This window comes from Eublepharis macularius, chromosome 7 (assembly GCF_028583425.1).
Source record: "Eublepharis macularius isolate TG4126 chromosome 7, MPM_Emac_v1.0, whole genome shotgun sequence".
NCBI classification, from domain to species: Eukaryota; Metazoa; Chordata; class Lepidosauria; order Squamata; family Eublepharidae; genus Eublepharis; species Eublepharis macularius.
In genome coordinates this window covers 61,451,554-61,477,054 of record NC_072796.1, presented here as the reverse complement: position 1 = coordinate 61,477,054, position 25,501 = coordinate 61,451,554, and the positions used below count along the sequence as shown (strand labels likewise).

General features: G+C 43.6%; 1 protein-coding gene across 1 annotated transcript in view; it reads right to left on the bottom strand.

The window, feature by feature from the left end:
• The window catches only part of CDH19 (cadherin 19), a 44,845-nt gene that overhangs the window by 7,688 nt on the left and 11,656 nt on the right, over positions 1–25,501 (bottom strand). Inside the window, exons 5-6 of the mRNA XM_054984760.1 lie at positions 24,708–24,829; positions 2,931–3,051 (exon numbers count right to left, since the gene is read on the bottom strand). Coding sequence (XP_054840735.1) covers positions 2,931–3,051; positions 24,708–24,829 — 243 coding nt within the window. The remainder of the gene's footprint in view (positions 1–2,930; positions 3,052–24,707; positions 24,830–25,501) is intronic.

Sequence of the window (25,501 nt, the reverse complement as noted above, 5' to 3'; positions counted from 1 at the left end):
GTCAACACAAATTTTCCAATTTATTTGGTAAAATTGTAGTAAGTAATAGTAGTAGTAAAATGTATTTATTAAAATTAATTTATTGAAGCTTTTATAATATTTATGTATTTCATACTGTATTACCAACATTATATTAAATAACAGCCTGCATTCCTTTTCCCAACAGATAAGGGAATAACTATTATGAGGGACAGAATATGTTCCCTCTCTATGAGACCAAGTCTCTTTGTTTTCAGGTTTAATGGATAAAGTTTAACAATAAGATCAGGAAGGTATAAGGTAAAATACAGCTTTAGATACCCAGTAAAAAAGGATGGTGACTGAACAAGAATAATACAATTTTTGTGAATGGGATGTAAATCTCCGCAAAAAAAATCATTAAGATATAAGAGGTGGAAAATGAAAATAATACATAATGTATCTGAAGGCAATGGATATGTAACTATCACAAAGCTGGTAGAGCCGCCGGGCAGACTAATGATGCCCCGCCCAGCAACAAGAGAGACCCTGCCCAGAACTGGCTGAGTGAGAGGGGGGTGAGGGGGTGCGGTAGTCACCACAGGGCAAGGGGGGCGCCCAAACGAGCCCTAATGGGCAACCAGTAGGCCCTTATATCCCCTCACACACCCTCAAACTACCCGAGGCCACGGGGGGGGCAGCCTCAAAAAGGGAGTGGCTGTGGCCTTTATTCCAGGCCCACCGAGGTGAATGCACAGGCCACACTGTTATCCCCTCCCCAACTCCCTGTGGCCAGAACAAACTTAAAGCGGCCGCGATCGCGTGCCACTGAAATGCAGCCCCCGCCGCCGATCGGGCCGATCCCGCCCCTCAGGGCTGCCGCCGCCGCTCCAAGGCCCACCGGCCCGAAAAGGAACACCGGCGCCGGCGCCGCGCCACACCAAGGCCCTCCGGCCAGCCAGCAAAGCTGCAGCCGAGAGCCGCAACTCCCAAGCTCGGGGAGGAACAGCAAGCAAGCTGCGTCCTCTCCGAGCAAAACCTTGAACTGAGGCTGGGAGAGTGGAGTCGGCGCGAACAGCACTTGACTCCGCCCCCTCCAGCAAAGCCCCGGATGCCCGGGAAGGGAGCCTGTCTCCCACTCCGGGTGGGGCAGCAAAGAGGCGGCTCCCAGCCTAAGCGGCGTTTTGCCGCGGCTGGGAGAGCCGTCTTCTGTTGTTTAATAGCCGTAGATAAAAAATAAACAGCTAGATTTTGGAAGGGAAAAAAAAAACAATCAGATCACTGGCTAACAAAAGTTTGGGAAGCAGCAAAAGAAATAAAAGTACCACTGCAATGGAAATATTAACTTTTGCTGGTGTGATGACAAAGATTTCTGTCTTGTGAAATGTATACATAATAATTATGGTTTTGTCTCAGACCACTTTCAAACAAGCTCTTTGCCTCAATTTCAAAGTGGAGCGGGTTTTTGTTGCTGTCATGCAAGTTATCTAATCTGTTTTCCTTCTGTGTGCTTCCCACTTTTTCCCCTCTGGTTTTCCAAACCACTTTTGATACAATGTTTCTCTTTGATGCAATATATCTGTTAGTTGACTGCTCAGACTATTCCCTAACATAGCATTGCCTCTGCAAACCTGAGGCTCTTTGCAAACCTTGTCTCCTGGCAACAATCAGCTATGTGAAGGGGCTGCTTTGCTTCTCCAGGCTAAGCTGGGGCTTTTGCAGTACATTCTTTTGATGGGCTGACTCCTCCTTTCTTTTCTTTTCAGGGTAATAATAATAACAACATTCAATTTATATACCATCCTTCAGGACAACGTAATGCTACACTCAGAGCGATTTACAAAGTGTGTTATTATCCTCATGACAATCACTCTGTGAAGTGGGTGGGGCTAAGGGCCAAGCTACATATGACGAATGACACTTGAACGGCAAGTGGATTGAGTGGAGGGCAAGTGAACAGGGAGAAATACACTTGCTGTTCAAGTGTCATTCGTCACTTGTAGCTTGGCCCAGAGAGAGCTCTGAGAATGCTGTGACTGATCCAAGGTCACCCAGCTGGCTTCAAGTGAAGGAGTGAGGAATCAAACCTGGTTTTCCAGATTACCGTTCTGCTGCTCTTTACCACTGCATCCTTTAATGTGGTGGGTAATATTTCCTAGAAAACTCAATAAAAACAAATTTTAAAAAGTGGGAACTAATCCAACACTCTGTTGTCATTTGATCACACTAGGGTTACCAGGTCCCTTTACCCCGCTGGCAGTGTGGGGTACCTTCCAAACATCCTTGCATATGTGCTTTGCATGCATGTGCTCCCAGCATAGTGCAATGACATCACTTTCAAGAGTGATGTCATCATGTAGGCTACAGGAGTGCTCCTGAGCTTCATACTGGGCCATGTTTGGGGCCCAAACTGGACCAGCACAAAGTGCAGGAGCACTCCTGGGGTCTGCACAATGACATCCCTCACAGAAATGACACCTGTGCGCTGCACTGGGAGTGTACCCCAGGAGGCCTGTTCCCATGCCTTTCCCCCCTGCCACCAGGTGAGTGGTAACAGGGGGCAGAGGCTGGGAGTGGAGGATCCCCACCCCCACTGGGGGATCAGCAACCCTTGATCATGTAGAGAATTGCCCCTGAGCTCCATCTTTCCCATTCACTGCAATCAAGATGAGTATCCCTAGCTCATCTCTGATGCCCCAACTTTACATCCTTGCGGCATACTTGTGGGCTAGATTTCACTTATTACCTTTCTATCTTGCCACTTCTAGAAAAAAAATCAGAAGTAGCAGGGTAGCTTTACAATGATCCTGTGAGGCAGTAAGATGATGACATATGAAAGCAAAGATTTAAGTGTGTGGAAGCTTTGTATAGATAATTGTTTCATGGATGAAACAGAATCATGATTAATTCATGGTTAGGAGAGTACTCATCCTTTAAAAGAGTATTTCCAAAGCAACTAAAGTGACACCTACTTTGATTATCTTTGACTGCAAAACTGGAGCTGTTTGTGGCTTCAGCCAAACTGAAGAAGGAGAAATGGTGGTGATTTTCCATAGGATTGTCTTTATCCACTGCACTGATGGTCTGAATGAGCTGATATTAAAAATTGGAGAACAGGTTGTTTAGAACCAAATACCATTGGCTGCCTTTTAACACAATAAGCCACAACTACATGTAAGACTTTCTATTCAATTAACAAGGTTAGAATTTTCCTCTCTCTTTCAAGGGCAGGAAATGTGTAGCTGCTTCGGTTAAAGCACATTATTTAGCACAATCCTGTCGGGCTTGTTGATTTTCTAATGTCTTACAATTATACCACTTGATTTTGTATTGATTGGAAGGAGATAAACATTAAATTCTTGGGCTAATGCAAATGGCTTCTGAGATTGAAATGAAAAGGTTAAATAAAGTTTCCATAAGCAAAAAAAGTATAAACTATTCTGCCCTTCCTTTGTTCTCCAAGGTGAAAAGTATATCATTCTATATTTGAACACATCCTTCAATACAAAAACCTATTTCCTTCCAGCCCACAAACATCATAGGCATCACTCAAGTGATGTATTATAGTTGCCGTGACCGCGAGATTGTGACAAGTTCATGTGCTGAATTGTTGATTCTTTGAGATTCTAACAGATTGATTATGGAAACACTTGGTGTGTTTTCAAAGAAACAAAATAGCCTGTATTTCCAAATGCATTGAACCAGATTGCCGTTTGTAAGAGAACAAAGTCAAAATTATCATCTTTGCATTCAAAAATCATAGATTCCATCTTCTTGAAGAAACAAGCCCTGTTGCAGTTGTTATAACGAGCACTCAATCTACTTGCAAAGAGTAAATATTTGTTGCCATTATCTATTGATGCTCTTCTGTGAATCATGTTATCAGTGACAACATTTTTTATCTTGCTATTTCAGTTCAATATTATCTTCCCTTTTCATGCAAAGCCAGTTCATGTCTTTCATTAGCAGGGTTAATTCTTCTAAAGTAATCTTTAATTGCTAATTATTTGTGGCTTAAAACAGGTGCCGAGTCAGAGAAGCCTATATACTGTTACTGAAATTACTTTCTGATTAAGCCACAAGCATAGTTCATTTCAGCAATGCTATGGGCTAATGGAGATTTTTAGAAATATAAGAGCAAGATCTGGATCCAGTAGCACCTTAAAGACCCAGATCTTGCTCTTTTACTGCAGACCAACATCACTACCCACTTAAAACTATCTTCTATAAATATGTCTCTCTTATTTTCATGGCTAAAAGCCTAAGTTTATCAACTGCTATCTTAGTGCTTAGGTTAAGTACAAGTTCTGTTCAAAAAAGTGTTGTTTCACTGTAACTTGAACCAATATAGCATAATTGTAAAATATGGCCCTCTTGTTCAAGTCTGCTATCTCTTCAAGCAGTTTGCATCTAAGAGTTGTTAAGTGGAATCTTCTTAATTCCTCTTTGCCGAATTTCTCCCTGGAATTTCTGCCTGAAACCCAGCAATCTGTTTCCATTCCTGTTTTTAAGAATTTGAGACAGTTTCAAAGCCATTCCTCATTCATGAAGAAGAAGCCTAGATCTCAGAATGCATGCATACTAACCACCACACCACATTGTTTCTGATAGGTAAGGGAAGTTCTTAACACCCACTCCCCAGTTATGTAAAGGATGAGATATTTTTTTACTATCCTTTTCACTGCTGCTTTCCCCCTCCCAGCAGCTTATATTGATCTCTCCTCCATTTTATCATCACAACAACCCTGTGAAGTTGGTTAGCCTGTGATTGGCCCAAGGACACTCCGAAAACTGTAGCAGAAGTGGGAGTCAGCTCTGTTTGACATCCTAACCACTACACAACACTGTCTCCATTTTTTATCCTCATAACAACTCTGTGAGGTAGATAAGGCTGAAAGGGCTGAAGTTACAAAAGGACACATAGAGCACCATCATGTGGTATAATCAGAAACTATATTATCACTTGGGGGGGGCACCCAAATCCTCAAATATAAGTAATATAAGTTAATGATGGAAGTCAAAGAAGAAAAGAGAATAAGAGGAACTAATTGTTATATCTAAAAAGAAAATTCTGGAAAAACAAATTTCACCCCCTCCCCATAACAACCCTACATCAGGTTCAGCTCCATGGCTTGGATCCAGATTAGTGTATCTATGGGCTCAAGGATATCTATCCCCAAGAAGAAAAGTTGGGGGGCCTTTGGGGCTGCCATAGAGGAGCAGGTCAGAAAACTGCATTTTGTGGGTGGAAATCCTTGTACCCACAGAAATTCTACTGTGCACCCAAACATATCCCTGCACGGCAGAATCAAGGAAAGGGGTCCACACACATACACACACCATTTTCTCTCAAAAACCTCAGAGGTAATAGAGGATATTTAGGTGGTGGCCACATAAGCTTTTTCTGAGGCTTGGTCTACTTATGGCAAATTGAAGTAGATGAAGAGGCCATACCACTTCAGTCTGCAGGTGAGAACATCACATTTTGAAGATTTCTACTATAGAGAGTTCATGTACATTGTTTTTTTAAAAAAACACATAAAGGAGAAAGATGCTAGCATATCCTTCATATGCTGTGCAAGTACTCCACTTACAGGGAAATGGGAATGTAGGGAAATGGTAAATATGTAATCCTTTACTTGCAGTCTGAAATGGTACAGCCCATACTACTATCTCAGCCACCTAATTATTCTTTCATTTTGCTGCACAGTTATACAACAGGCCAAAGACTCTTATCATTCTCCTGTGATCAATGCTGCTGACAAAGTTAAAATGGTAACAGTAGCCACAGAGGAAAAGAAACCTCTTCTTTCTTTTTGGTAAGCTTTTGCTGAGAATTTCAGATCCTGCTTTTTTAGGTGAAATAATGTCCAAGGATCAGGGTTGCCAGCTTCCAGGTGGTGGCAGGTAATCTTCCACTGCCACACTCATTGCCCACTGCCAAAAAATGTAGCAGCAGCAGGAGAAAAAAAAATAGCATGGCTAATGCAGTGACCTCATTTCTAGGGGGAACCCCAGAAGTGATATCAATTGTCATAGAGGTCTGTGGATTTCCTAGAGCATCGCAGTGTGACTTTTACCTAGAACGTATGCCACAACATCAGTGACGCTTTTCCTGGGCTCTGTCCCTGGAAGGCTCCAAGGTGTTGCCCGCAATGGGCTGGCAAACCTTACCTAGAATTCTCATAGTGAAATTCTACCTGTTTAAATCCACAAAGGGTTAAGACTCGTGTAAGTTTGTACAGGGTTGCACTGCTAGGGTTTTGCCTTGCTTCTTCACAGGAAACTTATTTCACACAGATGAGAACGTAGTAATATATGGGATGTACATAACCCCTGTGTTAAGGAAAATTGTTATTGTGTGGTCATTTCTTTCTTTGGTTGGTCCTACTAGTGATGAGGAGCCCCAGTCTAATCAAGGCATGCCTGTGCAGCTTCAATTCAGTTAAAAAGTGAATGTTTGTATTGTGCACGCTCTTCAGTTTTTAACAAATAATTTGGATCTACAATATCTTGCTGAGGTGATAAATTACTTGATATGCCTGAGTCAAAGGATGGAGGGAAATGGCCAGAAAGTTAGATTTTTTTAAAGTTTTACTTTTTCTTCAGTGTTCCTTGGCTTGCTGAAATGTAAATTAACAAAAAACAGCATATTTTTAGGAAAGCCAGCATCTCAATTTGAAAAACAAAACAGTATGCTAATTGTTTCTAAATCAAGGTCTAATGCCTCCGTGGTTCATAATAAAGCCAAGTAGCAAACATAGATATTGTGTTTGTAAGGCTGGATCAGCTGGTTTATTGATTGTGCTGAAATCTAATTGCCAAGAATTGTGTGATATCAAGGCTCATTAATCTGAAAACTGTAATAATCTACAAGGCAGTGGGGAACACTAATAACTCGGGAACATGGCAGGTAACTATTTACACAGAGAATTTATTAGTATAGAAATTCAGATATCAGAATTGAGCAGCACATTACAGTTACATGCAGAATATAGATTGGCTCAGGGTCTCACCACACAAGACAAAATACACTCGAATTATACAGGTAATTTGAGTGTATTTTGTAATTTGAGTGTAATTCAAGTATATTTTGTCTCCTGTGGTTTGACCCTTAGTCAGAGGCTTCCTGACCTCAAAAGGCTCAAAGATCTCACTATGTATTAGGATAGGGGGTGAAGTGAGAGAAAAGTAGATGAACCTGAAGTACTTGTTTATGGTCTAAGTCATTCTGAGCTATTTTTCTTATGTGTTTATCTTGTTCACTGCACACCTTCCCTAATAGTTGTAGGGGAGCTCTTCTCGGAATTTTGGCTGCAGAGCAGTATACCTGATTCTCATGTTCACAGAAGTGTGTGCACTCATGAGACTTGAATAAGTTTTACACATTTATGTATAGTCTTCATAGTTACTGGGTAATTTCTCTTTTCAATCCTTGGTTCTGTTCCAAAAAAGATTTGCAAAAGTTGATGAAAGGTCAACTCAATGAAACTCCTCCATTAAACAAGGAACAAATTTTAATTGGGATGCAGCTGGAGGAATTTCCAAATTCCCAATTTAAATGAAATACTGGTGAGACTAAAGAACTCACCTGTGAAACTTGTGCAACATCTTGTGTAACCTGGACTGCTACATGTTCTTAGCATGCTAGCACAGCACTCACACTGGCTACAGATCTTTGCCACACTAACTACATGCCACAGCATTGCATGAGTAGAAGCCTAGAGTCAGGCTCCACCTGTGGGGCATGAGAAGGGCTCACCCTCTAAGATGCCCTTCTCCTCCAGGCTAGCCACAAAAAAGGGGAGGATGGGGGTATACTGCACCCTCACACCCTCTCTCTCCACAGAGGACTTCTGCCTTCAGAGCACAGAAGGCTGCCTGCCTTCTTCCTCCCTGGTGTCCCAGGATGGCTTCCCTTTTATAGGATCATCCTGGGTGGATCCCTACCCTTCCCTTGGGCTCTACCTTTTCCCAGGGTCTAGCCAACATCCTATCCCCAGGCCTTGAAAGATCCTCCCCAACCCCAACCCCTCTTGGCCTTTCATGGCTTGGCTTCAAGCTGGAGCTTTCTTGCCTCTTTTCTCCTACGCAGCTTGGTGGCCATGCCTGTGCATCATGGAGCAGCCCTGCCTTGGTCACTGGCAGGGTTGCTGCTCCAGGGAACATCCTGGGTGCCTGCTAGCCTCCACCATTACCATGAGAGAGGCTGTTGGGTTCCTCCAGAGGCAAGGGTGTGCCAAGGCTGGCCGCTATGAGGTGGTGGTGCTCGGCACATGCTGCCCCAGTAAGTTCCTCAATGGTTGACTTTGGCTGTCCTCTCGGCCTAACATCAACAGCTGTGGCTTGGGAAGGCAGGGCCACAGTGTCCCTGGCGGACTCTGCTCAAAAATCCTCATTACACCGAGCCAGTGTCTAGGGTCGGAGGGCCCTGACTGTGAACTGCAGAACCATCCAAATTTCATGTATTTCTGGTTTTGGCAAAGCAGAATGGATTCCTTTCATTCTTCACCAATGCTCAGCAAAGTAGATGATTCTGCCAGTCCCAAGTTCATAGGTAAAATAATTTGTAAATTAAGATTGGAAAACTAGTGGGCATGATAGAGACCTTATCTTCACAGATTCTAAAAAGGGCTCTGAATTAGTCTTCTGTGCTCAACAACCTCTTGATGTCTTAAAAGTGTTAACTAATGTCTTATTTATCAGAAGTATCAAAAAGGCATATTAAAAAAAACACATCTTCCACCAATTTTTATCTGTACTTTATAGTAAAGGTTCTATGAATGTTCCGTTTTCCTTACTAATATTTATCATTAAATTTGCCAGCCTCCAGATGGGGCCTGCAGATCTCCCAGAACTCAACTGATCTCCAGACAACAGAGATCTGCTCTCCTGGAGAAATGGCTGCCTTGGAGAATGAACTTGATGGCATTAAATCTTGCAGAGGTCCCTACCTGCTGTCTCCAGATTCCACCCCCACAAAATATCCAGGTATTTCCCAACCTGGAGCTTGGAACCTTATTTATCAATCACTACATACAGATTATCAATATTATTTAATTTAATCAGACTGTTTCTCCCCTACAAAATGTAGTGCTTGAATTATGTAGAAGCTATCATTTCTCAGGAGGTTTGGAGTGACTATTTTATAGGGAACTAAGATCAAGTAAGCAGCCTTCACATTTGCTGTAATTGCTGACTATTTTATTTTATACTAAGTGCTGGAAAAATAAGTGTTGCCTTCCTATCTGTGACTCAAAGGTCAACGCACACACACATGCTTTAAGACCTAATAAGTAAATTGCCAAGCAAATTGCTACATCAAAGACAATTCACTGCTGATTTTCATATTATAGCTTTTTAGTGCTAGAATAAATATAGATTATAGAAGAGTGTACCAACAGTAGGGTTCTACACTAGGGATTATTTTTATTATTCTCTCTCATCTGTCCTCCATTGAACTCCTTGAATCTACCTTTTTCATGGGTGCTTACTACTGTTTGCAGCTATTTATTTCTCCATTTCATGTAGGTTTTCTAGATTTGGGGGTAATGGCTGGGGAGGATGGATTTTGGAGAGACAGTCAGTAGGGATTTGATGCCATTGAGTTTGCCCTTTGAATCGGCCACTTCCTCCAGGAAAACTGATCTCTGGAAAGCAGCTTTAATTCTGGAAGTTGGTAATCCCAGTTTCATGCCCCCTCAAATAGCCTTAAGCCAACAACTAGATATTATGGCATCATAACAGTTTGCAGTTAGTCAAGTTTGGCTGTTTTTGGACATTACTAAACCTGTCTAGAGTGAAACATTTGAAGCTGCCATAGCAAATAGGATCACTGGTCAATTAATTGATTTGCTATTCAATAGCTAGTATAAGGTTTTTAAAATTATTATAAACATCAATTCTTACTGGTATTTTACTATAATTGTAGTGTTATGTACAATTTCAAATTGTTACAAATAAGTTTCTGATGGACATCATTTTAGTGAGTTTTTCATAAAATTTTTGTATGCTAATTTTTTTAATCGATCTGTGGATGTTTTTAAAGATTTAACGATCCCTATCATTTTTTCATTAAAATTTGGATATGGATTTTGCAGAAATTTTATTTTTGTTTTGTAAAACCATTAGTATAATTATTCAATTGGCCACTGATGAAGTTTTTGTTGTTGAGAAGTTTTTATTGCATTAGATTTATATACCGCCACATTCTATTTATATACTGCCCTTGAGGACAACTTCATGCCCACTGAGAGCGGTTTACAAAGTATGTCATTATTATCCCCACAACAATCATCCTGTGAGGTGGGTGGGGCTGAGAGATCTCTGGAAAAACTGTGACTGACCCAAGATCACCCAGCTGGCTTCAGTGTAGGAGTGGGGAATCAAACCTGGTTCTCCACATTAGAATCCTGCTGCTCTTAACCACTACACCAAACTGGCTCTTCTGTTTTAAGTTTAGGTACTTAGTTATTGTTTTTTACACACCTATAGCATTTTAGATCATTTTAGTTTTAATTATGTGCATACAATAAACCATCTATCTATAAATTATATTTATTTTTGTGTGTTTGCCTATAACTGGCTTACCCTTTTGAATTTTCAGTGTATGCATTAGATAATTTTATGACTTCCTTTAACATCTTTTGTTTTGGGGTTGGTTGCAGATTTTGGTTAAGATTTTTAACACTTCCACTTGCTTATGCCTGTTGTTTTTTACAAACAACAAAAAATTAAAAATGTATCCATAACAATATACTCATAGGAAAAAATGTAGCTAAGATGGCCCCTTCCCGGCCGGACACAGAGCGGCTTGGTCAGAGGCTGCATTTGCAGTCCCATTAGCAGGAAAGGCTGACTGTGCCTTTCCCGGGCATCCTGGGTGGGCGGAGCTTAAGGCATATAAGCCTGCTCCACCCTTCCTTCTGCTAGCAGTTGCTGCATTTTGCTCGAGCTCTTTCAGCCAAACTCCTCTGAGGCTGGTTTTACTGAAAGCCTTCAGGGCTAGGCAGCAGTAGCTGCCTTGGAGAAGCTGTGCTATTTCCCTGCTTGCTACCTTCAAATTCAAGGAAGAGAGCCAAGGCTCAGTGTCATGCTCAGCGGTTTGGCAGAGATTTTTTTTCTTATTTACAGTTGGAGCCTGTTTATCAGTCATGAGGGATGAAGCAGGGTTATACCCAGCCCCTGCAGGCCTCTGGCCTACCTAGGCTCCCCCCACTACCACTGTTTTTTTTTCTTTGTTGAGAGAGTACTTCCAGCAACAGCAGTAATAGGCTTTGCTGTAGGCCACAGGGTGAATTGCAGCCATCTGAGGGGTGGATTAATTCATGCATAATTGCTTCTGGTTTAGCAGGGTGGATGCTGATAGGACCTCCTCTCTTTGTCTAGGCATTTCCCTCCCCTGCCATTTACACTTACTTAGGAGGGAGTATTTCCAGCAGCAATAGCTCGGCCTAAGGCCTTCAGGCAGCAGGGGCCATTTTGCGGGAGGGCTTTATTATTCAGTTTATTCAGTTGGGTGCAGCCATTTTGAGAGTGGCACCCAGTGGTCTGCTTAGCCTCCTGGCAGCGTGGCCATGTTGTGGAGGCATTTACAGTATGTATAGCTCTGGGGGGGTGGCCAGTTTGAGTACGGGCTTTGTGTGGTCTGATTTGTTGCCTATTTACTGGCAGAAGTGGCCATTTGGGTGGTGCTTTTGCATCTTATCCTGTGCTGGGGGTGGCCATTTTAAGTGTGTCACATTGTAGCCTGCTTAGCCTCCTAGCACTGCCGTCCATTTTATAGCGGCCTCTACAGCCTACACAGTGTTTGGGCTGCAATTTTGGGGGTGCTGTGTTCCTACTGGGATTTGAAGCTCTAAAAGCAGTCATTTTACAGTACATTACATTACTGTACATGTCCATCATGCCATCTAAAAAGGGTAGTAGCCCTGCTAAGGGCAAACAGCCAGTGAATAGGCCTCCTGCAAAGCGGCCCTACCTGCAGACTCATCCTTTGAGGATGATGAAGAGGCCAAAGAGATGAAGGAAATACTGGGCTATCAGTGTCTATCAGTCAGGAGGGCTGAAGCAGGGTTAGGCCCAGCCCCTGAAGGCCTCCAGCTTATCTATGCCTCCTGCACCCCATTGTTTTCAGTTTGAGAGAGTACTTACAGCAGCAGTGAAGGCCTCGCTGAGGCCAAGGGGGGCTTGCAATCATCTGAAGGGTGGATTTTTTCACACATTATTGCTACTGGCTTAGCAAGGTTCTACAGTCCCAGGGTAGTGGCTGGTTAAACACCTGTCCCTTCCCTGCTCAATTTTGCAGACTTTGTAGGCCTAAAGAGCTGTTTTTAGGTTTTGTTGCTTATGTCACTCATGCCACCTAATGGCATGCTGTGTTATTGCATCTGCTGAAACCTGCAAAGCTGTCATGCAGGGCACAGAAGTCTATGATACGATATGATCTTTGTACCAGATTAGCACAAGTGATAGCCAGTAGCAGATCTGCCTCTAAACTGCTGTGATCCAGTCATGTTGAGGTGACAGTGGACTTGATTGACAAGGTAGGTAAGTCCACTGGCCCCTAGTGCATGCCTGTGGGGGCTCCAGGGGTCAGGCGACAATCTCTGGCTCCCATGTTTAGACTTCTTGGTTGTATCATCTGGGGTCTTGCCTTTGGGTTTCACAGTTTGGCCATTGGGTTATTACTTGACTCAGTCCTAAAGGGACAGTCATAAAGGGAGCAGCATGTTGGGGGTTAATCTTCCTCTTCAGGAAGCAGAGGAGAAGGATTAGGTGGACCTGAGGAGGGAGACAAGTAAATGTGACTTAAGAAGGTTTACTGCACCTGGGCCAGGAGGCTGCTAGCCGGCCTCCTTTATAGAAGCTCCAGAAGCTGGTGGGGCACTGACCCTGGTCTCCAAGATATTGGCACCTAGAAGTGGAATTTCCTTGAAGTTTCCACTGCCTTGGAGCCCAATGGCTTCTGGGTTTATTTCAGGGGCACTGGTGGGCTGAGCAGGGGCCCATTGACCAGTCAGAATGAGGGTCTTACTATAGACCATATATTCTTGGAATTTTCCAGTCCTCGTGGCAATTGGATTGTGGAGGAGGAAACTAGATAACCTCTCAGCCCACTTCACATGGACAAATAGGCAGTGGTGCCCATACCTAACCCTCTTTCATCTAAGTGGCATAGGATTTTGAGATGGGTCCTGGAGACTGGAGACTAGGATTTTGAGATGGGTCCTGGAGACTGTTTCAAGGCAACACCTAGTCTCTCCTGCAGATGGAATGGTGCAGCTTGTTCCTTGAATTTCCTCTGAGCTATGCCTGCAGAGCAGGCTGTGGTCGCTTGGTAACCAGGCGACATCACCCTCAGCATTCAGTAAACCTATGACCAAGTAACCAGCAGTTGCCGCATTTTGCTCAGGACATGGTCCATTATCTGGGCAATTTTCTTTTCGTGGATCCTTGGGGCACCGGTCAATGTGCCTGCCTATCGACCAGCTTTATTGGACTGGCTGAGGAACTTAGCATCCCATTGGCCCACGAAAAAAACCTGAGTGCCCTGCATCTGTATTTAAATTTTTTGGTATTGAACTAGATACTGTGAAGCAGAATTCTCAATTGCTGCCCCAGAAGTTGAGTGATTTGCGGTCCTGATTGGCCTCCTCTGTGGGAAAGCATAGGATTTCCCTGTTGGAGCTCCAGCAACTAGTGGGACACCTGAATTTTGCTTGTTGGGTTGTGGTACCTGGTCGAGCATTCTTACAACGCCTTTGTGATGCCATGGGTGGCCTTAGGCTGCTGCATCATAGTCTACAGATCAGTCAGGCTGTGAGGGCTGATCTCCTGGTCTGCTAAGTTTTTTTTTGGCTTTTTATAACATTTCTTTCTGGGGGGAGGACCTCATACTGGAGGCAGAGCTGCAGGTGTCCTCTGATGCTTCTGGGTCTACAGGTTTTGGGGTAAATTTCTGGGGGCACTGGTGTGCTGAGTGGTGGCCTGAACTCTGGGTATATCTTGTGTCTCACAAGCGCTCTTAGGCATTACATCGAGTTTCGTGGAGACAGTGAGGGGTTACTTTTCCACCATGTGAATGGCACCCCTCTTACTAAGTACCAGTTCTAGGCGGTCACAGGCAAGGTCTGGCAGGCATAAGATTTGGCACCCATTTCTTCAGGATTGGAGCTGCCTCCATGGCAGCAGCCATGGGTTTTCCTGGGCCTGCCATCCAAAATATGGGGCATTGGTGGGCCTCGAATTACAGAGCTGACGTGTGACCCCTAACATCCTTGTAAACTTGGTTCTGTTTCTTTCTTTAGATGCTGTCTCTCGCCGTGAGAGGCTCCTCATCTGCAGGCACACCATGATCTTTTGGCTGGCCCATCAAGCCAGGATAACACCAATCGGGTCCCAGCTTGGCCTTAGTGAATACGCCACGGTCAAGTGGCAGGGCCATAGAGGCCTTCGTTGGCCAGGGTTGCTTCCACTCCTCTTTGAGGGTAGGACTGGTCCACCCCCTCACATCTTGGTCATCCACCTAGGTGTCAATGACCTTGGCTTGGTGAAGGGCAAGGCCCTGTCTTTGCAGACCCGTGAGGACTTGCTATTTATAGGCATGTCCTGGCCTTATGTGCTGATCATGTGGTCAGCAATGCTTCCATGTGTGGTATGGTGGGAAGACTTGCATCCTGCGAGGATGGAGGGGGCTAGGCATAAGTCCAACAGAGCCCTGGAAAAATCTCTTGGTGGGGATCTGGGGATCTACTTGCCACACCAGAGAATTCAGGCCAAGCATGCTGACCTCTGTTGAGGTGATGGGGTCCCCCTTTCGGTGGCTGGCAGCAACATATTTTTGGATGATCTATGGAAAGGACTCAGGTTGGCCATAAGCCACCTGTGGGGCATGAAGGCCTAAGTAGAGGCTTGGCCCTAGTGGTAGCAGGTTAGATGGAAAATGAGTGGGCTGGTGACCCCCATGGCACATCCTCATTGATGAGGAATTGGGGTCTGTCAGGAATGGCTGGTGGGCTGTACAGTAGCCAGCTGTGAGGGGAGACTGCTACATGGCTACCCTGTACAAGTAAAGCCCTCCTGCTGTATGGTGAGGTACTGCAGGCTTGGAGGGGGGACCATTTGCCTGGCTGCCGGGTACAGCCATGCATTTGTATGGCTCAACCCTGGGGCAGTGGGGGCTCATCCAGACAGGTCAAAGCAGAGGTCTGGAGTGAACCCAGGGCTTGATCTGGACCACTAGTTAGTTAGATCCCTTGCCATAGTGACAAGATAAGTGGCCCAATTTTATTCCCAAGCTTTGTGTCTGCCTTTCATTTTGAAGGAGGGAGAGGAGCTTTTCAGTCATCTTTGCCTTGACCCAACATGAATGAAAAAATGGGGAGGGTCCCAACTGACAGCTCCTTTCTTCCTGTTGTATCATTTTCTCAAACAGCTTTCATAGATAGTGTAAATGAAACATTTACATAGTTTGTTAATATTATTCTTCTGCATCTGACGGCTGTAAGAGGATCATATTTTATTACTTTTTATTTTACTGAACACCCCTTTTTTACACATGCTGTTTTGAGGTGTTTCACAAATTAGTGAATTTTACATGGGTGCTGCTCTGAAAATGATTTGTATAAAAGGAAGTGAGATATTGTGTAGTTGATATGTGGACCGTTTAAGGTGTAGAGCTGTAACATAAAAGTATAATGAAAATCCATTTAAAGTGTCTGATAAACATGATGGATGCATTTATGAAACAAAATCCATCTATTTATAAATTTAGCTTATATTATCAACCCAACTTTTCAGGTGATAATTCTAAGCACTTTTTTTAAAAAAAATCCATTTCTAGAAGGTAAATCAAAATGTTCCGCAGCACCCAGATGAAGGAAGAATAAGATTACAGTCATTTCCTAAATGTAGATACAGAACTTTTCAGACTGCTGAACACTAAGTGAAATTTATAAAAGCATGTTTTTTGAGCAGTTTACAAAGCTAAGCTACTCTCTCTTCATTTCGTTTTTTTTATTTTAAAATGTTTTTATTGCAAAAATTATTCAAATACAATAGCTGTAAAGATTCATTGGAAAAAGAACATACATCATAATAAACTTTACTGTATTAACTATATACATAGATTAAAATTTTCTAACTACGTTCATTTTTGTCTCTTATTTTCTAAATTATTAATTATATTGATTTTGACATTGCGATAATTTCACATTTGTTTGGTTTTATAAGTTGAGAATTGATTGGTATTGCTGGCTTTGAGTTTGTACTTCATTTTTGGTGACATGTTCAAAAAAAGGTAACTATTTGTTTTAGGATATATATTAGTTCCCTTACTTTTGAGTACCATTGGATTATTAATGGAGGTATTTGTTTATTCCAACGTGAGGAAATCATTGTTTTTGCTGCTTCTAACAAACTGTTAAAGTACTCAGTGCAAACAGTGAATAAATATACACACTATAAATTCTCATACAATCTTCATAGTACATTAAATAAATAACAATAAACTACATTGCAGTAAACATTTCAATAGTCTTTCCATTACAATCACAGTCCAATGAGAATAGTCTGTCTTATTAACTATATCCTTTGCAGAGCTGTCGGGATAAGGTCTTAAAGTGACGTGCAAATGAATTGTGGACAAGACAGGTAAGTACATTGGATTCAAAATCCTTGTTCTTTTTCTGTTTATCTCCTGACAGGTCAGATACTGCATCCCAGAGGAATGAACCCCCTCTAACACCCCAACAGGAAAGCCAGCTCATTCAACCTTTTTTGTCAATTTCACTTTTTCAAGGGCAATAACAGTGTATATATATTCCAGACCCAATGGTCTCACATTCACAACTCTTAAATGTGACATTATGTGATAGGATACCAAGAAAAATGTTTGTTAAACTAGTTTTTGCAGGCAAGTCGTGAGTATGATTTGTTTGTAGATTTGGGTTTGTTGATTTCGATGATAATTTTAAAAATTTTGGAGATGAGGCCTTTCCTGGTTGGATATGGCTGGTCTAATATGTTTTCAAAGTCTGATTTGGGTTTGTGTAATATATCTGTTAACAGGCTTTGTGTACTCATATGAGAGAGTTAGATATATGAGAACCATGGAATAGTCTTGTTTACTTTCTTGTCTAGTTCCTCTTTTGTTAGTATTCCTTAGTTTGATGCTATATCTATTAGTCTTGTGATGTTAAGTTGTCTCCAATAGTTTCAAGTTGTTTGATCTTTTCCAAGTGGAAACCAGACTTGCAATAAAAATGTGGAGTAGCGCAATATTTTTGGAAACATTTTTGCTCTGTCCCAAAATTTGAATTTTTCAGTTAAAAATATTTTTTTCCTCATCTGAGATGGGTGGGAACAATGTTTACACAATAGTTCATGTATTGTCATGGGGTGGTGAAGAGGTTACAAGATTTGTAGCCAGTCTTGATCTTTTCTCCGTTTATCTATCTATTTATTTATTTATTTATTTAATCGCATTTCTAGACTGCCCTCCCCATCAGACAGGCTCAGGGCAGTTTAACAGCAGCTTAAAACAATAAAAACATTATAAAAACATTAAAACATCATATCAAACAATTAAAATTGGCGGTTATAAAATATTAAAATACAGCATTGTCCTGCATGGGTGGTGGAAGGTCTTCAGTGGTATGGCCGGCAAGAGGACAGCCTAGCCCCCACCAAATGCCTGGTGGAACATCTCTGTCTTGCAGGCCTGGTGGAAAGATAACAAATCCTGCCAGGCCCTAGTTTCCTCAGACAGAGAGTTCCACCAGGTCGGAACCAGAACTGAGAAGGCCCTGGCTCTGGTAGAGGCCAGGCGGACCTCCCTGGGGCCAGGGACCATCAGCAAGTTCTTAGTAGCTGATCGAAGCGACCTCCGGGGAACATATGGGGAGAGGCAGTCCCAAAGGTATGCTGGGCCCAGTCCGCATAGGACTTTATAGGTCAACACCAAAACCTTGAACCGGACCTGGTACTCAACCAGTAACCAGTGCAGCTGATGGAGGATAGGTGTTATATGAGCCATGATTGGTGCTCTGGCAACCACCCATGCAGCTGCATTCTGAACCAGCTGCAGTTTCCAGATCAAGCCCAAGGGAAGCCCTGCATAGAGTGAGTTGCAGTAGTCTAATCTGGAGGTGACCGTTGCCTGGATCACTGTTGTAAGGTCATGGGTCGATAGGTAGGGAACAAGTTGTCGAGCCTGTCTTAAATAGAAGAAAGAGGATCTAACAACCGCTGCGACCCGTGCCTCCATAGACAAGGAAACATCCAGGACTACCCCAGGCTCCTTACTCTCAACACTGGCGTAAGTGGCACTCCGTCGTGAGCAGGGAGCCGGAGTCCCGCACCCATGGACCCTAGACCCACATGCAGGACCTCCGTCTTCAAGGGATTCAATCTCAGCCGACTCTACTTCAACCATCCAGTCACAGCTCGGAAGGCACATTCCAGGACATCTGGGGCAGAGCCAGGCCGGCCGTCCATCATCAGATACAGTTGGGTGTCATCTGCATATTGATGGCACCCAAGTCTGAAACTCCGTACCAGCTGGGCGAGGGAGCGCATATATACGTTAAATAGCAGGGGGGAGAGCATTGCCCCTTGAGGGACACCGCACACCAATGGGTGGCGGGATGACAACTTCTCCCCTAGTGCCACCCTCTGTCCCCGACTATGGAGAAAAGAGACAAACCACTGCAGAGATGTCCCTCGAATCCCCACATCAGCAAGGCGGTGGACCAACAGGTCATGATCGACCGTGTCGAATGCTGCTGATAGATCTAACAATATCAGCAGCGCTGACCTGCCTTGATCCAGCTGTCTAAGGAGATCGTCCATGAGGGCAACCAGCAATATCTCCGTCCCATGTCCCGGAGGGAAGCCCAACTGGAAAGGATCTAGGGATGAGGAATCATTCAGGAAGACCTGCAGCTGCTCTACCACCGCCCGCTCAATCACCTTATCCAGGAACGGGAGGTTCGAAACTGGGCAGTAACTGACCGGGTCGGTAGGGTCCAAAGATGGTTTTTTCAGGAGAGGCCTAACCACAGCTTCCTTCAACGCTTCTGGGAAGATCCCGGAGCTCAGAGACATGTTGACAATGGCCTCCAGGGCATCCCATAGCCCATCTACGCTGGCCTTCACCAGCCACGAAGGGCACGGGTCCAAGGAGCATGTGTTAGGCCTAACTGCTTGCAGGATCCTGTCAATCTCATCCCCAGAGAGTGGACTGAAATGGTCTAATATTGTCCCAGAAGGCGGCCAAGGGGCCTCCAGTTCGCACACTGTATCAACTGTGGCTGGGAGATCACGGCGGAGAGACAAGATTTTATCAGCAAAAAAGCTCCCAAAAGCCTCACAGCTAATATTCGAATTTGAATTTTGATGGTCCCCTCCTGATAAGGAGACCAAAGACCGAACCACATTGAACAGTTTTGCTGGGCGTGAGCTAGTTGATGCAATGGAGGCTGCATAGAACTCTTTCTTTGTAGCCTTCACTGCCATCTCATAGGCCTTCATAAACGTCCTATAAGATGCTCTTGTCTCTTCGTCACGAGTTCGCCGCCACACTCGCTCTAGCCATCTCAGCTCCCGATTCTTCCGATGTAGCTCCTCTGTATACCAGGGAGCTAGTTTGGTATGGGGGCGGAGAGGGCGATGGTGGGTGATTTCATCGATGGCTTCGGAAAGACGGATTTGCCAGTCTTCCACCAACTCATCCAATGAGCTGCTAGTGAGCATCGGATCCCGCAGAGCATTCTGGAAACCAATTGGATCCGTACGTCTCCGCGGGTGAGCATAAATAAGCTCACCACCCTTGCAGGGGGGAGGTGAGATATCCAGCTGAGCCTTCAGGACCATGTGGTCTGACCATGGCACCAACTCAGTTGTTTCTAGCACCACATCCATCCCCATCCCAAAGATCAAATCCAGCATGTGGCCTGCTTGATGTGTAGGGGCCGAAACAATCTGGGAAAGTCCAAGTGCGGCCATGGAGGACACCAGGTCCACAGCCCGACTAGAGGCGTCATCGTCAGCATGGACATTGAAGTCACCCAATACCAATAGTTTTGAGTGCTCCAAGGCCCATCCAGCCGCCACCTCTAGCAGATGTGGCAGGGCATCTGCTGGTGCGCTGGGTGGCCGGTACACCACACAGATGGCCAAACTTTCCTCAGCACCCCACACTGACCACACTGTCAATGCCGGAGATCTCCGGGATGGGGAGCGGCCTGAAGGAGAAAGATTCTCGGACAAGAATCGCCACCCCTCCCCCCCAGCCTCCCGTTCGGGACTGATGAAGGACTGAGAACCCAGGTGGGACTAGTTCATTCAAGGCAACCGTCTCACCCTCCCTCACCCAGGTCTCAGTCACGCATACCAGGTCCACATCATTTGCCACAAAATAATTGTGCAATATTCTGGTCTTATTATTTATGGACCTGGCATTACACAACATCAGTGTCGAAGCATCTGTATTGCATTGGTAAGGTAGATAGAGTATGCATATGACAATAAGTCAGGGTAAGTGAATTCTCCATTAGAATTTTTCTGTCTCAGGACTTTGAAGGAGATTCCTACTCAATAGGAAACTATTGAGTATGGATTGCCATTTTTTTCACTGTTTCCAGTGGTAGTGATATTGGAATGGTGGGGAAAAGGAGGATTATTTTTGGAAGAACAAATGCTTTGACTAAATGATAACTGTTGTATCATGAGTTTTGCTGTTTGTTCCATTTGAGCAAGTCTAGTTTTATTTCTCTGATTTTTCTGAGTGTAGTTATATTTTATTAGATGATTCAAGTTACAGTGGATATTAATTCCAAGATACAGAAGGTAATTGTCGGCCCATTGATAATTATATTTTGAGCAGATTTTTTCTTTGGTTTGCTGTTTAATGTTAATAGGGAGTACTGTTGATTTAGAGGTATTGATTGTTAGGCCAGAGACATGAGCATGTAGATCAAGGGTTTCCTGTAGATGTGGTAAGGATCCTTTTGGTTTCATGATATAGAGTAGCATGTCGTCTGCAAACATACTTAGCTTGTGGATTTTTAATGCTATCTTTATACCATGGATTTTAGAATGTGAATCTTAGCAGCTAAAGGTTCTAGTGTGACAGCAAAGAGCAAAGGTGAGAGGGGACATCCTTGTCTCATTCCCCTGGAAAGCTTTATTAATTCTGATGTTGTTCTGTTTATTTTTATTTAAGCTGTTGCTTGTGTATATTGTATTAATTGCTCGAAGATATTTATTCCCAAACTCCATAAATCTTAGGAGCTCTTGTAGGTAGATTGTTTCCAAAGAATCAAAGGCTTTTTCAATGTCAAGAGAGAGGAGGATGGCTTCTATCTGTTATTGTTTGCATATAGCTAGGATAATCAATAGGGGTGTGCACCCCCAAAAGATTCATATGTCCTGCTTCTGGTTTACCCAGAGCAACTATTTAAGCTGATTAAGGATTCAGCCACTGTTTCCAATGGGAAATGCTGCTCCTGGTTTTCAGGGGGCTTGGGGGGGCCATTTTCTTCCCTAATAATACCAAATTTGCAGGGGATCCTCTCCCAACCCTTCTCTCATGATCACCCACATTTCAGGGATATTGGCCTTCAAGAGGCCATGTTATGGCCCCCAAAGTAGGTCCCCCCAGCTGCTGCTGATCTCCATTGTTCCCTATAGGGAAAATGAGGGGGAAGGTTCCCAGGAGGCTGGGGGTGGCATTTTGCTAGCAAGGTGCACCAAACCTGCAGGGAACCCTCTTCCAACCCTTCTCTCATGGCATTCCAAGCTTCAGGGATATTTGACTTTGGGGAGGTCATGTTATGGCCCCCCAAATGTCTCCCCAGCTGCATTATTCCCTATGAGGACTAACTTCACACCAGAGAATCTCAATAAGAAAACATTGATTTAAAATGCACAAAACCATATGAAGCAAATGAGTGTGCAACTAGAAGTAAACTATTGGACAACCCCCCTCAGCACAACCAAACTGATGAAAGAGGTACAACTTCACTCCAAAGATTCATCTATTGAATTCAACCCAAACCATGTGGTGAAAACTAGTGGGCCTTTCTAAGAGGTTGAGGTGTGTGTGGCATTTTGGAAGCAAAGTGCACCAAACTTGCAGGTGACCTACTCCTACCTGCCCTCTGAAGATCACCCTATCATCAGGGAGATTGGACTTTTAGGGGGTCATGTAATGGTCCCCCAAAGATGGTTGACCATCCCAGCCACCCCAATTGTCTGTTTCTATTGCAGGAAAATCCAGATTCCCACACAGTAAACACATGGATTGTATAAGCAATGCACTTCTACTTACCATCCACAGCCCAGGCAGCACAACAGAACCAAACCAAAACTGCCCAAAAGCCCAGCACGCCCAGAACTGGCTGGCCAGCCAGTCCACATTATTCCCTTTAATGGGAACTTTAAGAAATTATTTTCTCAGGGGCACTTATGCACACATCCCTGTGACAGCCAATCAGAACCAAAAGCTCCAGAAACCCCCAGAGCAGGCTGGCCAGCCAGTGCCACTTTTCATTGTTCTGTATGAGGACCAACCTTCACATCAGAGAATCACACCAACAAAAAGTCAATTTAAATAAATTTAATTTATTAGATTTATGGTAACAGCAGCCATTAATGTTACATTAACATTTATTACATCAATACTAAATTATTAAAAGAGGGACTACCCCCCCCCCCAATGCTGGCTTCAGGCTGAAACTGTGAGATACTCTAGGGGAACCCGAGGAAATCTCTATGTACAGCATGGAGACAGAGAGTCTATCCAGCAGGGGAAGTCTCTCAATGTCTCTCTGTAGGCCAAGGAAAAATGTATGCTGGCCAAAAAGCAAGCCTCCATTTTATATCTCCTGTAGCATCTCCTTCCAGAGAATCTATTGGCTGGAAGGAGGATGCAACAGTAGGATTGGACACTCCTAAATCCCCCCTCCCTTCTCTGATCTCCCTCCTTCCTCTCCCTTGTACTACTATCCCTCCTTAACTACCCCACCATTCAGAAAAAAAGGCAGGGATCTCTGACAGCAGCACTTTTCTTGCAGTTTGCAAGCAAATTTGCAAACAGCTAGGCAAATGCAGCTTTCAAGCTTCCTGCCTTTTTTTACCAGATGGAAGGGGGAAGAAAGAGGTTATATTAAGTCACTCACTCCTTCTCCCCCTTCCTTCTGCTAAGAAAGATCAGGAAGCTTGCATTTTGCAGAACTTTGCCAGCTGTTTGCAAATGCAAACAGCACAGCAAAGTGCTTCCGGTAAACCCGAAGCAACCCTAATCTCTTTGGGTTGCTCTGCTTCTGTATTTCCAAATTGGGGCCAGCATGCTGGCCCTGATTTGGGAATACTGAACCGTCCCAAATTGGGCCCTAATATTCAATGCTTTATAAATATTTTCTGTAATGTCTCTTCCTGGGATAAATCCAGATTGAGCTTGTTGGATGTAATGACCTATGAATGAATTTATTTGTTGCGTTATGGTTGAGGTATAGAGTTTGTAGTCTTGATTTAGTAAAGATGGTATGAGGCTGGGTTTGGGGGATTTCCCCCCCTTGTTTGTGTATTACTAGTATTGTAGCATTACTCCATGTTGGGGGGGTGGTTGTAAACTTGTTTCTAAGATATTCTTGCATGCATTTGTTAATTGCTGGACTAGTGGCAGGTGCTGGTGCAACAGGGTGGAAGATGCAAAACACTTTTTTTGGAGGGGTGGAGAATACCACTTTGTTAGGAGATGAAAAATTCTTGCGATACAAAGGTACAGGAAAACTTTTTTTGTTGTTGGTTTATATTTCAGTGGAACTACCAGCTGGTGACTCTGAAGAAGCACAAGGGTGGGGAGGAGAGCACAGAGGAGTGCACACCAGAAACTTTGATTTTATTGAAATATTATATTTGATGTATGGATTCTTGACAGTTTTAGTGCTTCCACTGGTCTTTGAGACTATTAATAGAAGATTTCCAAGTAGAAAACCTCATTCCTGCACCCAGAATATCTGCTCAAGAGATAGCTTCAGTATCATTGGTGTCCTAGCGCTTTGATTGTTAAATGTAGGCCAACAGCAGCTATATACAGAACAGTGCTGTTTCTGTTTAACACCAGTAAATCTCACATAGATGGACACCACATAGTTATATAGGTAAATAAATAAGTTTGAATTCATATATCCTTAAGTATGATCTTCTACTATTCAAAATGATCAAGTGCCCTCATTCCTCCCTCCTCCCTTGCACTGACCTCTGCCAAATGACCCTTTCCTTGAGCTGCTCTGACTGATCAGCACAGCAGTCTGTCAGCTGCACAATTTATCTACACTTTGGACCTGAGCATTGGCTGCAGGTAAATACTACAGCCAGGGTGAGGGGATGGGTATTGTGTTCAAGCTGCAGAGGTGTCATGTAGAGGAGAGTGAGAAAGGAAGGAAGGCTGAGTGAGTGGCCCTGTCCAGGTCCCAAATGAGGAGGACCATGTACACTTTATCAGGCTCTGGATATAAATTATTATGCTCGATATTATGGAAACTTTCCCCCCTTATATTTATGAAATATAACAATATAGAACGCCATGCTGTTAAAAGATTTGTTGGATCCAATGAGTAGTGGTGTTAGGGCAAAGCAAGAATCATTTTTAACAATTATTACATTTCCTATAAACAATCAAAGATGTGTTTGATCTTGGGAAGTGGGGATGGGGGGAAATACAGCAAGACAGCTAGTCTTACCTGTCCAAATTTTGCATTTTCACACACATATATTTCATAGTATTCAGAGAGTTCTGGCCAATATTCATTAACATCAACAACTTGGATAGAAACATTCACATTTGATATTTGTTTGGGGTTCACTGAACAAAAGAGAACAAAAATCAATATCGATAGCTTACAATAAATTCTACAGCATGTGATCTGTTATAACAGTTGTTACAAAAGTTCACCTTTTGGCCAACAACAGCTGATTGGCGGCAAAAAAGGAGGACCAACAATGCTGGAGAGACCGTGGGGGTACCAGGTGCAAGGTGAAAGGATTTTTCAAGGTTTTTTGATCCCTACACATTTTAATATTGAGCTTCATCAGGGGATCTTCTTCGCCTTGCATGAAGGTAGCTACCAAACTGCCTTGAGAAAAGTCTCATGTATAACTGAAAGTCTTGCACCACTAGACTGGGGGAAGGATTGGCTCTAATGATTTGGCTTTGTACCTTCCCATGTAGCAGTCCCTCTGATGCATTTCATTACTGTTGCATTCATGTTCCATCATGTAGCCTGCACAGTTTATCACACACTAATGATTAAGGATGTTGTGAACCTGCAGGAACCTGCACCACATCTTTGATATAGCAGCACTGTGCAGACAATGAAGGCCTTCTCAACGTAAGTCCAAGGCTGAAGAAAGCAAAGGCAAGTAATGAATATGAAGAGGGCATAGATCCCTATCTGTTACACCCATTAAAACAAAATATCAGGCAAATCAAATGGGTTGCCAACTTCCTTTGCCTATCAAAGCTGTCATGCTTTTG